The following is a 12,500-nucleotide window of genomic DNA, read 5'->3' on the forward strand; positions in this document are numbered from 1 at the left end:
TCAGAGCCACCTTCATCCCGTCGGGGGCGACGGTGAGTAGCGTATGCCGAGCGATCTGACGAACAAGGGTTGCCTTCCCGCGTCTCCACTGCTAGGGATCCACGACCAGCGCTCGAAGCCACACACAATTGACCCAGGACACTTGACCGGGGCCCACGGCCCTGACCACACCTCTCCTTGGGGGCGCTCCCCCATGCGCGCCCCGCTCGGCGCCCCTCTTGGGCTTCCTTGCCACAACAACCCGCGCCACGCTACCTTCCAGCCACCTCCTATCACTAAACAGCTGAACCAGAATTGTGTCTCCATAACCCACCAAATCAGGGCAACACAAAAACCCTGACACTCTCTCTCACTCTCACTCTCTCTCACTCTCTCTCTCTCGCTCTCTCGCTCTCTCTCTCTCTCGCTCTCTCTCTCTCTCGCTCTCTCTTCCTCTCTTTCTCTTTCTCTCTCTCTCTCCCTCCCTCCCTCTCTGTTTCTCTCTCTCTCTCCCCCTCTCTCTTTATCTCTCTCCCCCCCTCTCTCTCTCTTTCTCTCTCCCCCCCCCTCTCTCTCTCTCCCTCTCTCCCCCCTCTCTCTCTCCCTCTCCCCCCCCCCCCCTCTCTCTCTCTCTCTCGCCCCCCCCCTCTCTCTCTCTTTTTCTCTCCCTCTCCCTCTCCCTCTCCCTCTCTCACTCTCTCTCTCTCTCTCTCCCTCTCTCTCCCCCCCCTCTCTCTCTCTCTTTATCACTTTACTTCTTTACCTCTCTCTTTATCTGTATCTATTTATCTATCTCTATCTCTTTATCTTTTTATCTCTCCATCTATTTATCTCTTATATCTCTTTATGTTTCTATTTGTTTCTCTCTCTTACCGGCGCATGTGCCTTCGTGTCCGGCCACGTCATCCAATGCAATCCAGCCAGAGTTCTTTTTGATGTTGATCACATGGAACGCCAGGACGAGGCCCGAGTCCGTGTGGTTGTAAGGGATATTGCCGGGATGCCACTCTCCCTGGGCTCCAGCGTCGCCGTCGGCTGGGCTATCCAGACTCCAAATAACCTTCCAGGAATCCCATGACACGCCTTTCAGCATTATCTGGCGGATGTAAAAGTTTTTTCTTTCTTTCTTTTGCAGAAGTGCGCGTTAGGAACGCTCCACAGTGAAGTCCAATGTAGCTTGATATAGCACTTACCTTAAGTGTTCCTTCTACGTGACCTCATAAATATCTATATTTATATCAAATGCCATGATTTCGATATTCCAAAACACTTCGACCATGAGTGAATCATGTGACTAAGTCAAAGTTTATCTTTTTACAAAAAATAAATAAAAGAGATAAATAAAACTACTCTGTGGTTCTAAGGATCACACTGAACTTATCAAGGTTCTTACCTGTAACGTTCCCACGTCAGGTCCACTGATGGCCCACCAGAAGTTGAGGCATGTGGCTGAGGGGGGCAGAGTAACGCTCTTCAGCGTGCTGGAAACTCCCGGCGTTGTCCCGTTGGTGTAGACCGTTAGATAGCCTCCTGTAAGGAATTTCAGGCAGGAGGTTTAAAAGTAGAGGAAGTGAAAATAAATTGTGATTTTCGTCCCACTCAGCTGGCCCCATAGGTAGGTAGCCCAAGGGCGTCCCCAGCGGGGATAGAACCTCGGACCATAAAAATCATCGTTGCAAGCAGTCAGTCGAAAACAAAATTTTCGAAAATTTCGCGTGTTCCAACACTACGCAAGCAACCCCCCCCCCCTCCCACCGCCGCCGCCGCCGCCTCCGGCCGCGTGCCCCGTCATTCTTTTCCAATCCGCTGTGGCAGATGCATGCCTTTCGTCGACTGGGGACAAGTTTTTCTGGATTGAGTTCACCACCACAGCCTATCCTTTGTTCTGATTAGTTTATTGCTGTTCACTATGTTCCTGTAGTCTATGGGAATATTATTGTATATATTTATAATCCCTTTATCTCCCATAGTTGTGTTGGATGCTATTGCTTTTATTAAATATTTGGATATTTGCTTTATTCCTCATTCGCTTCCTTCCGGCATATTATTAGGACCTTGTGAGATTACTTTCTTTGTGTATTATACATCATATGTGTGTATGTATTAATGTATATATGTATATATATATATATATATATATATATATATATGTGTGTGTGTGTGTGTGTGTGTGTGTGTGTGTGTGTGTGTGTGTGTGTGTGTGTGTATGTGTATATGTATATGTATATATATATATATATATATATATATATATATATATATATATATATATACATGTTTATATCACAATAGTCTCAGAGCATGTGCAACATGTACATGTATATACAGCTCCGTTCGGTGCCTGCCACGAGCCACGGGCCGTACGAGACTGTTATAAGACACGTGCATCATATACAGCTCCGTGCGGTGCCTGCCTCGGGCCACGGGCCGTACGAGACTGTTATAAGACACCTGCATCATGTACAAGCATATACAGCTCCGTTCGGTGCCTGCCTCGGGCCACGGGCCGTACGAAACTGTTATAAGACACGTGCATCATATACAAGCATATACAGCTCCGTTCGGTGCCTGCCACGGGCCGTACGAGACTGTTATAAGACACGTGCATCATATACAAGCATATACAGCTCCGTTCGGTGCCTGCCACGAGCCACGGGCCGTACGAGACTGTTATAAGACACGTGCAACATGTATATGTACATGCAGCTCCGTTCGGTGCCCGTCAAGGGACGCCGACCGTACGAGACTGTTATAATGCACGTGCAACATGTACAAGTACATACAGCTCCGTTCGGTGCCCGTCAAGGGACGCGGGCCGTACGAGACTTGTAAGACACGTGCATCATGTACAAGCATATACAGCTCCGTTCGGTGCCTGACACGAGCCACGGGCCGTACGAGACTTATTAGACACGTGCATCATGTACAAGTATATACAGCTCCGTTCGGTGCCTGCCATGGGACACGGGCCGTACGAGATTGTTTTATAACACGTCCATCATGTGCAAACATATACAGCTCCGTTCGGTATTTGCTAAAGGCCACGGACTGTACGAGACATATACATGTATATACAGCTCCGTCCGGTGCCTGCTACATCCTCGGAACCGAACGGGACTGATTTTAGGACAGAGACTGTTTTATGACGCGTACATCATGTATATTATCTCAACAATTCTGTTCGGTGCCTGTTACATACGAGACTCCTTGACCGTTTGAGACATTTTCCTTTTCTAGGGAGTGAGTTTTTTTGTTCAGTTCTCATTAAAGTATAAGTGCATCTATGATGATTATCTATATGATCTTATTCGAGTTATTTGTTACTTTGCCGATGTTTTATGGGGCTAGTTCTTTTACTGGTGTACAATAGGTTTGTAATGTTTCCTCAGGTGACAGTTTTATTTTTCTCCTTTTATAGTACGAGAATTGTGGTGGATTTGTATCAATATCCAACTCTGATCCACGATGGTTGATGCAGATGACTTGGGCTCGGAGTCTTCTATAGTGTGCTCTGAACCATCAGACCGAGCGAAATTAGAGGACGACGGTCACATGGGTTGTACATCGCATGCACCCTGTATATCAGAGCGCGTCTTTGCTCCGTCAAAGTGTGAAACATGTTCGCCACGTTTACGGATGGTACTTAATCACACAACAGGCCCACCCAGTTCGACTTTGCCTGAATATAAGCTTCTGATGAAACGATTTAGTAATGCAGCAAAATCCTTTCGGATGTCAGGGACATGTTATGGATGACGAGTTAATACCCTCATAGGTACCTAATAATTTTATTCAGGCATTTTCATTTGAAGAAGAATAATTTTCCTATTGGAGAACATCTAGAGCTTTAGACAATGATACTTCCTGTTCTACAGTCAGCCGCATGGGTGACTCTTTAGCTTCTCTCACCACCTTAGTTTTTCCTCCCCTGAGTACGAACCTTCCATAAGAGTCACAGGTTCTTTTTATAGACATTGATCTTAACGATTCTTCTCTCTCAGGGGATGTCTCACTTGGCTTACATGATTTCTGGGCCTTGAGCGCTGTGAAGGATTCAGCCCCGCCTTCATGTACATTTATGCCTTTATCAGTTACCAATATTCAGTGGAACGGTGATTCTCACTTCGCTTCCTTGGATAAGTCTTTATGTGAACTAAAGTTAAAGTCTGAGTCGTTTCCTCAGTATTTCTCATCTCCCTCATCTACAGGAAGATGCACTGACAAGACACAGAGCTGCAAGCCCCTTTTTTAGGCTCTCTTAATTTTTAGGAGACTCACTTGTCAATATCTCCAGACCTGTGGAATCCTTCCCCAGCCTTTGTTCGTATTGCTGAGATCTTGGATGGACTTGCTTTATTATGGATACCTTCGGTATATACTTTGATAGAGAATGCAATTGCTTCTCGCACATGGTTGCATTCATCAGTAATTATGAGGGAATTTTCCTCTGTAAGGCCACCTTTGCTCAGACTGACTCCCTTTTATTCCTCTCCTTGTGGAGCTGAGCCTGAGGTTACTACTCTTGTTGCTTCTGTTCCTCGCCTGATTCAACTTTCTCTTTCCGCTATCTTCGCAATAGGTTTACCCCTCAGAAGGGTGATACCTATTAGGGGCCGTAGACCCATCAAGATTCATCAAATGACTCTCACGTGCTGAGACGTCTTCTGAGTTTGCATGAGTCCTGGACTCAGGGTTGTGCAGGATCAATTGTCAGGAGGGGCCTGTGCTGGGAGTGGATGTCCCACCATCCTCCTCCTGTACACAAGATTTCTTATCTGATGAAGGTGACGTCTTCTAGAGATGGATGTAAAAAAAAATTACTTCAGGACCAGTCTATCTAAACAGATTGTTCAAGGTTCTCAAGACAGACCTCACAAACATGACTAGTATTAGACTTGTCAGGCCTGAACAAATTTATTGCGACCCGACATTTTCAGATGACATCACTTCGACAGGTTCAGTTACTTCTACAAAAGGGCATGTTCCTAGCATCTCTGGATCTACTACACGCTTTTTGGCATGTACCAATAGACATCCGATTCTGAAAGTATCTGGCATTTGCAGCATAAGATTTCCTGTACAGGTTCAAGATTCTACCCTTTGACATATATAGCACCAAGAGTATATACAAAGATCATGATTCCTTTATGCAAGGAACAGGTTCGTATGGGAGTGCACGTTCTCATGTACCTTGACGACTGGCTTCTCTTGAGCACATCAATTTGGAGTGTTTACAGATAATCGAAAATACAATATCCAGGGGTGATTGTATGGGGATTGCTTTCAACAGAGAAAAATCCTGCCATGTCCCCTCTCAGAAGCTTCAGTGGCTCGGCATGAGTTGGAAGACAGAGTCGGAGTCTTTAACCTTGTCAGATACAGACTGAGATGCTGGAGGAAAATATTCAGAACTCTTTGCTCAAAGACTACTACGTACCAGCAGTGGGAGAACCTTTTAGGCTCCCTCATTTATGCTGCAGAGATTATTCCCTTGGACAGACTCTGGCATGGTCGGCTGGTCTGGGAGGGAAACGTTGTTTTTTCACGGGAAATGCGAGTCACAGTACCCCATTTTTCCTTGAGCCTTCGACGACGCCTCAGATGGTGGTCTTCCGGTGGACACCAAGAATGGGGATTGGAGTCAAGCCACATGGCAAGCCGCCACATCAACTACCGGGAGCTACTTGTAGTTCTCATGGTCTTTCTAAGGGAATCTGGATTGAGGAACAGGGCCTTTCTGGTACTAACAGACAGCATTGCAGTAGTAGTACATTGTCTGAACAAATGGCAGCTCTCGTTCACGGGGTATTCTCCACCTCTCGGAAAATATTTCATTCTTGGCAGACCTCTTCCTCTTCCAGACTCAGCCATCATAAACCTAGGTACCTTTTGGAAATCGGCTTCACGCCTGGAGTTTCTGCGTGCCGCCTTCTTATAGTCCCATTCAGAGGATACAGGAAATGATATGTTGAGGTGTCAAGGGCAGTCAACAGTTCGACAGTACCAGTCAGCTTGGAAGGTTTTCCTGGAATTTGTAGTATTTCGGAATACTTCTACTTCTAGTATCTTTATCTTACTGTTTGCTTTTTATCTTTTTCACTGCAAACACTTATTTTCTGCCTCTATATCATGCTATATGGCAGCAGTGGCAGATTCTCTTTTTTATGCTAATGGTATAAGGGTTGACAACCATTCGTTGGATTTACTGAAACGCTCTTTCTTCCTGCAGCGTCCTCCGAGACGTACAGTTCTACCTACATGGTCAATGAAGAAGGTACTGGGTCTCCTTTCGTCTGAGAGATATTCAGTGGATCCATCTCCTTTGTATCTTCTTCATAAGGCATTTTTCTTATGGCTTTAGCTTCAGAGCTTAGATCTTCAAAGATAGCAGCTCTGTCCCGGGGCCCTCCTTTCCCCTCTTTCAGGGAAGAATTATCTTCTGTCTCTTTAGCTCCTTTCCTGTCCTTCATTGCAAAGAATGAAAGACAGGATCACATTGTCTCCAATCTGTATACCAGCCTGGGTGGTAGAAGGGTCTCACCACACCTTGTGTCATATAAATGCTCTTCTTCATTTGAGGTCCAGGATGCCAAGCACCTGTGGGTTTGACCAGATTCCCATAAGGTCTGTTCCAAAACCCATGTTGTGTCCATACTCCATCGGGTTATTGATCTAGCTGATCCTGGGAACTCTCCTCTTGCACATCAAGGCGTAAGTATACGGCTAATTTAGCTTTCTTACATACTTTTAGGATGAGTAAGGTTCAGTAGGCCGGCCAGTGGGCTTCGTGCCCTCTTTTGTTAACAAATATCTTCTACCTTATACTAGTGACAGCCAATGTGTGGCCATGTCTGTTCCTTCCTTTATAGATCTCAATTAATTGACATTTAGCCTAATGTTAAGGGGTTTTAGTTGCCAAGGTACCATTCTTTATGTCCATTTACCCTTTTATTGTCATGGTTATACTTTCAGTAAGAGTTATGTCAGTCCAGTTCATAAAGGTGTTATAGTCTTCGATTTTTATATCCTTTTTCCCAATTATTCGATTTCCCTCCTCTTTTTAAGCCTAACTATGGGGTCAGCTAAGTGGGACGAAAATCCTTCATTTGAAGGATTGAAAATGTTTATTTTCGTCCCACTCACCTGGCCACTCTTCTTTTCCCACCCTCCTCCCCTCTTTAGCTCATAGTCGGGCAGAGATACATGGAATGATGGGGCACGTGGCCGGAGGCTTGCATAGTGTTGGAACACGCGGAATTTTCGAAAATTTTGTTTTTGACTGACTCCCTGGTTGCCCAGCCGTTGCTTGCAACGATGATTTTTATGGTCCGAGGTTCTATCCCCGCTGGTGACGCCCTTGGGCTACCTACCTATGGGGCCAACTGAGTGGGACGAAAATAAACATTTTCAATCCTCAAATGAAGGATTATGATACAGATGAAAACGGAAAAAAATGTATGGAGGGGAAGAGATGAGGAAGTGGAATAGAGATGGTGAATAGGAATAAGAGAGTCTTACCTGAGTTCTCATTGAAAGTGTGATCTTTCTCAGGCCCGCGAGGATTGTCCTGTCCCGTCGTAACCGTCCATTGGAAGCTGTCCTCCTGGGCCTCCACTTCCCATAGGCAGGTGGAGTCCTGGAACTCACACTGTCGCAGCCACCGACACGCTCCCGCTGTTATTCTAACGTCATCGACAGCTATTCCAGCGTCCTCGGCTCCTCCGGGTTCACCGCGCAAGCGAACCTGAGAAGAAGAGAGAAATCGTTGTTACGCGCATAAAGCTTTACTTATTCACAGTTTTGGAAACATCATATAGATGGATGATAAGTTAGTTGAATACAGTATAAGAGAGACTAAGGGACCGAAATAGGGATAACTAGAAAGGTAACTTAACTAGGTAAACAAAAAGTTATGCAAATTGGCAAATAGACTAGATAAAAAGACCCACAAGTTTGATTAAAAGAGTTAAGACAAAGCGTAATATCGTTGAGCTCACCTCAAACTGGCCTGAGGTCGTTGGGTTGAGCCACGTCTGGGCATAGAGCCAATACTTCGACCCCCAGCTCCCGTCCAACTGTAGAACTGGGACGTCGTTGTCTTTATTGAAGTCCTGAGATCAAGAGCAATATTCCAAAGTTAATCCTATTCCATTTCATAGTATATAGAAAGGGGCAGTACCAAAATGAAAAAAAATATATATAAATCTATACTTTCATAACCACCACTTTCACGTCACATAAAACGCCAATTACATCTACGGTATTCCCTGCTCACCTTCATAAAAGCCATCAGTGTTCCAGCTTCTGAAGTAGGAATACGGTACCACAGCGACAGGCAGGACGCTTCACTGTTGCCGGGGAATCCAAGGGAAGGCGTCTCCAGTTTGGCATGCTCGGTTTTAGATCCAGGCAAGTACAACATGTGGCCTGGTGGGGGCAAAAACGTGTGTTTTAAGCGTTTCGGTGGATAAGAGGGAAAATGAGGAAAAGGAAAAGAAATAATGGAAGAACCATTTTCGTGCGGAAAAGATGGAAAAGGCAGGTCATAACTTCTGTCAGGTTGGTAGGCTGGTGATGATGGATGATTGATAACTTACTTTATGGTGGTGAGGATTATCTGAAATACACGGACGTAATTCGAATATGTTACATGCTGCTAGTCATCATCGACTCATATCTATCTTCTCCTTGACAATGAACATGAACCAGTTTGCACACTGTTAGAACCATTAAGATAGGGTATGCAGTCAATGTATTGTATGGAGCATTTCTACGGATAGAGCGAAAAAAGTGATAATGGAAGAGGAATAAATAAAATGAAAAATACACTCAATTTCATGTTTTCAGTCCAATGGGGGCAGTGTAGATAGTTTTGTTCTTCATATGTATATGTATATGTACATATATGTACATATATATATATATATATATATATATATATATATATATATATATATATATTCATTTGTTATTCAGTATTGCTTATTTTCCTTTGCTAAGTTGCCCCACTTCCAATCCACATCTCGCGCCACTTTCCAGACTTCATCTTCCACCTTCCAAATAACCAACTGTCGCCCATCGGCTTCTCACCGTCGCCAGAAGACGTCGTGTGGTCGAGCGGCGGGTTGGGCCCTTCGGCCGCGTCCCAGCCCGCCTTGACCTGCCACCCTCCCGCTACCTCTCTCATGCCACACAGCCAGTCACCCTCGTCTTCAAAGTCGCAGCTCCACTCTGTTATAACCGGTGGTTCTGTCGCTGTGAGAGATTATTATGTATTTGTTTGTTAGTAAATGGGCATGCTTAATTTTAAACTTAATGAGCTCCACATGTAATAAGAACCTACAACATAATGTTATTTTGACTTAAAAATATTGAAATCCTACCATCACTTCGAACATCCCCTCGCTCACCTGGCGGCTCAGAGGGAGACACCTCAGCTTCAGGCGGCTGCACTCCGCAAGCCTCCTTGCTGACGGTGATGTCATCCAGGCCAATGTCGCCCCCGCCGGCACTCAGCACACTCCCTTGGAATGCAATCCAGAAGTCCTCCTCAGCTGTTATGCCAACTGACCCGTACTGCCACGTTCCATCTCTGTGACGTAAAAGATTATTTCTGAGTAAAGCAAATTTCGATGACTGTTATTTATCGAGGCTGTATGTCGATGAGAGTATTGATTTAGAAGCATAACAGATAACTCCACAGGCTGAAAAAATGCATTTAAAATAAGAAAGACACAAAAACAAAGCAAAACTAGAATGAAAAAAATCATGCTCAAATGAACCAAGACATTCATAATCACACAATCAAATGAAAAGACTAAAATAAGCCAACAAGTAATAACAACCCGCAATATTAAACCCTGTACACCAAGCCTCACAGACCAACAGGGCGGTATTCACGAAAGGTCTATGACTATTCTTTACGATTTTGTCTCTAATTTGCGCTACTCCCCAATATCTCCAAGCCAAAACTGGTAATAAAGTAAACATGTAAATTGTTAGAGGTAAATATGACAATCTTGCTTATATAATTATGTTAGTATTACACATTTAGTAAATTCTAAATGCGATGTAGCATACATACGTTTATTGTCATCAGTTGTAAAGGCAGGTTCCGCCATTCATCTTTTTTTTTTTTATGAAAGCATTAAAAACGCAAGCAAAAAAAAAAAAAAAAAAAAAAAAAAAAAAAAAAAGAGACGGCTCAATTAACATTTGAAAATTTATCAAATCTGCCATTAAAGCTTTTTATTTCCAAAGTGGAATAATCTTCAACAGAGGAAGAATTACATAGGGACACATCAATGAAATTCCTTATGCGTAAGGACAAAATTAAAGAAAGTACTTACGGATGTGAATACAAATTATCTGTAAAACGACAAATTTAACGTTTGATGATAAATCAATAGTGGATTCCAATTTGGTTTATTATATTCGATGCAAAATTACCTTCATATATGTGAAAATTCACATTATTTTTAAAGACAGTTCTTACGAGCGTGGGACACCAACACTCATAAATTTTCAGTCGAGTCATAAAGTGTTTTAAGCAGGGGAGTGCTTGGCCAAGAACTGTACCGTTCCCTGCTTGAAACGTTGTCCAAGGCAGGCAAGCCTTGTTCAGTGATGCCAGACATGAGGAAGTGTCTTTCTATAAAGTACAAATCGTAACAGTCCTTGGAGAGGATAGAAAAGTCAAAATAGCACACAACATATACATATTTAGGTTTTAAAAGCAATAGACAAGTATTCCCACCAACATCTCGGAGACAGATAAGTTATGCTTAAGTTGAGGGTGGAGTTTATTTCAATGGCGTTTGGTAACAGTTTGAGCGCACATTTCAAAACAGCTGACAAGCTAGCGCCGCATCATGATGGCAGAGAAGTGAATAAACTACCCTAACATCTTAAGAAAGTGCAAAATTTTCTCCTAAATTCATATAAAGTGCCTCTAAAACAGTGACACACACTTCTTATGAACAGCCCTTACACTTTGACACATTATCAAAACAAATGAACATCCCTGGACTAAAACATAAGCCTACCCATTCCCATTCCCATATATCCGATTTTAAATATAACAGTCACCGAATACAATATCAACAAAAGAATGTTATTAGAATTTCTCAGACTTTTTTCACTTGAAATATTCTTTATATTAGTGAATAGCAGATATATTCTCATCTTTAGAGAGACGAGGAGCTTAAAAGTAAGAGATAAATTGTTCGTCTTATAATAATTTTTGATTCATAAGTAAAATCTTTTAATTTCCATAATCTCCAGTATCTCCTTTCATTTTCAGTTATTTTCAATTTCTTTGAATATGATTTAATGGAAATTATAGAATCAGATACCGTGAAAAAAATATTTGCCTGATAAAATATTAAACGGTTCTTTCCCAACGCCCGCATTCGAAGGATTGTGACCAGTATGGTACGCGAACGACGCTGTTGCCATGATGACGGTACACCACTTGACTTAGCAAGTGCAAGTCTAGCCATCAACGGGTGTGGCTTGAGAAAGCAAGCGAAATTTTTGAGTTTTCAAGAAAAAGTCTTGAGATTTTAGGCAAGAACTTTCCCTGCTTATAACACCTATATAGACAAAAACTGCTTGTCAAAGACCTTTTCGTGAGGAGTCATAAACAAAACTGCTGAGTCAAAGAGAGATGAGGCATCTTTTCCGGTGGCAATTAGGGTGTCGCGAAACGCTCCGCGACACCTACCACAAGACACAAAGTGTCTCGTAATCGGAGGCAAGACAGGCCTCTAAGCTCCGCCCATTTCTGTGACGTAATGGGAATGATCGCGGTAGACGGCTTGCTAATTTTACTGTACTGGTTATTTTTCCAACAGGTAAACAGTATTTTGGAATATGATATCCAAGATGGCTTTTGATATCTTATGGTGGGTAGTGTGGTGTTATAGATATCCAATATAAGTACGAATATGGATGAAATATCCAAAGTTGGAGGAATGCATCTGGCAACTCATGGAAAGTTATCCGTCTGCTTGATTCCTGGAGCGCAAGAAGTGTCGCATTTCCCATAACCGCTGGAAAAGATGCCTCAAGTAATGACAAATAGACTGGAAACCTATTCTGATTTATCGTCAGCCATTAATTTCTAATTATTATCAGCTATTTTCTATTCGAAAATACAAATGGCGGCCGCGCGGCTTCACAGCTGTTGCAATGTCAACAATATTGCCCATATTACAGTTATTACACATTAAATGTTTCATATTATTGTCATTCTAGAAACAAGATTTATCACAGATTTATGTAGTTGAGCTTATTACTGCAATTGATTATCTTCATAGAGTCTATAACAATGTAAATGTTTGTTATATTACTAGCATTACTTTTGAGATGTGGCACAGCGCAAATCATAGACAAACTAGTAAATAGTAATAGACCTTTCGTGAATACCGCTGGGATCCCCCAACCCACCTGCCACCAGAGAGAACCCAGACGAGCTTTTCACTCCCGGACAAGCCGCCGACGGAGTTCCATGTCCTGAC

At 43.1% G+C, this 12,500-nt stretch overlaps 1 protein-coding gene across 1 annotated transcript in view; it reads right to left on the reverse strand.

Annotated features, from left to right (window-relative positions):
- LOC113814612 (MAM and LDL-receptor class A domain-containing protein 2) overlaps positions 1 to 12,500 on the reverse strand; it is a gene marked incomplete in the record, with an annotated part of 41,555 nt that overhangs the window by 3,943 nt on the left and 25,112 nt on the right. The window contains 8 exon segments of the mRNA XM_070143919.1: positions 853 to 1,075; positions 1,373 to 1,509; positions 7,498 to 7,723; positions 7,977 to 8,090; positions 8,255 to 8,406; positions 9,070 to 9,234; positions 9,390 to 9,571; positions 12,430 to 12,500. The exon segment at positions 12,430 to 12,500 is cut by the window's right edge and continues 140 nt beyond it. Coding sequence (XP_070000020.1) covers positions 853 to 1,075; positions 1,373 to 1,509; positions 7,498 to 7,723; positions 7,977 to 8,090; positions 8,255 to 8,406; positions 9,070 to 9,234; positions 9,390 to 9,571; positions 12,430 to 12,500 — 1,270 coding nt within the window.

The sequence above is a fragment of the Penaeus vannamei genome, chromosome 31 (genome assembly GCF_042767895.1).
Source record: "Penaeus vannamei isolate JL-2024 chromosome 31, ASM4276789v1, whole genome shotgun sequence".
In the NCBI taxonomy this organism is placed as follows: domain Eukaryota; kingdom Metazoa; phylum Arthropoda; class Malacostraca; order Decapoda; family Penaeidae; genus Penaeus; species Penaeus vannamei.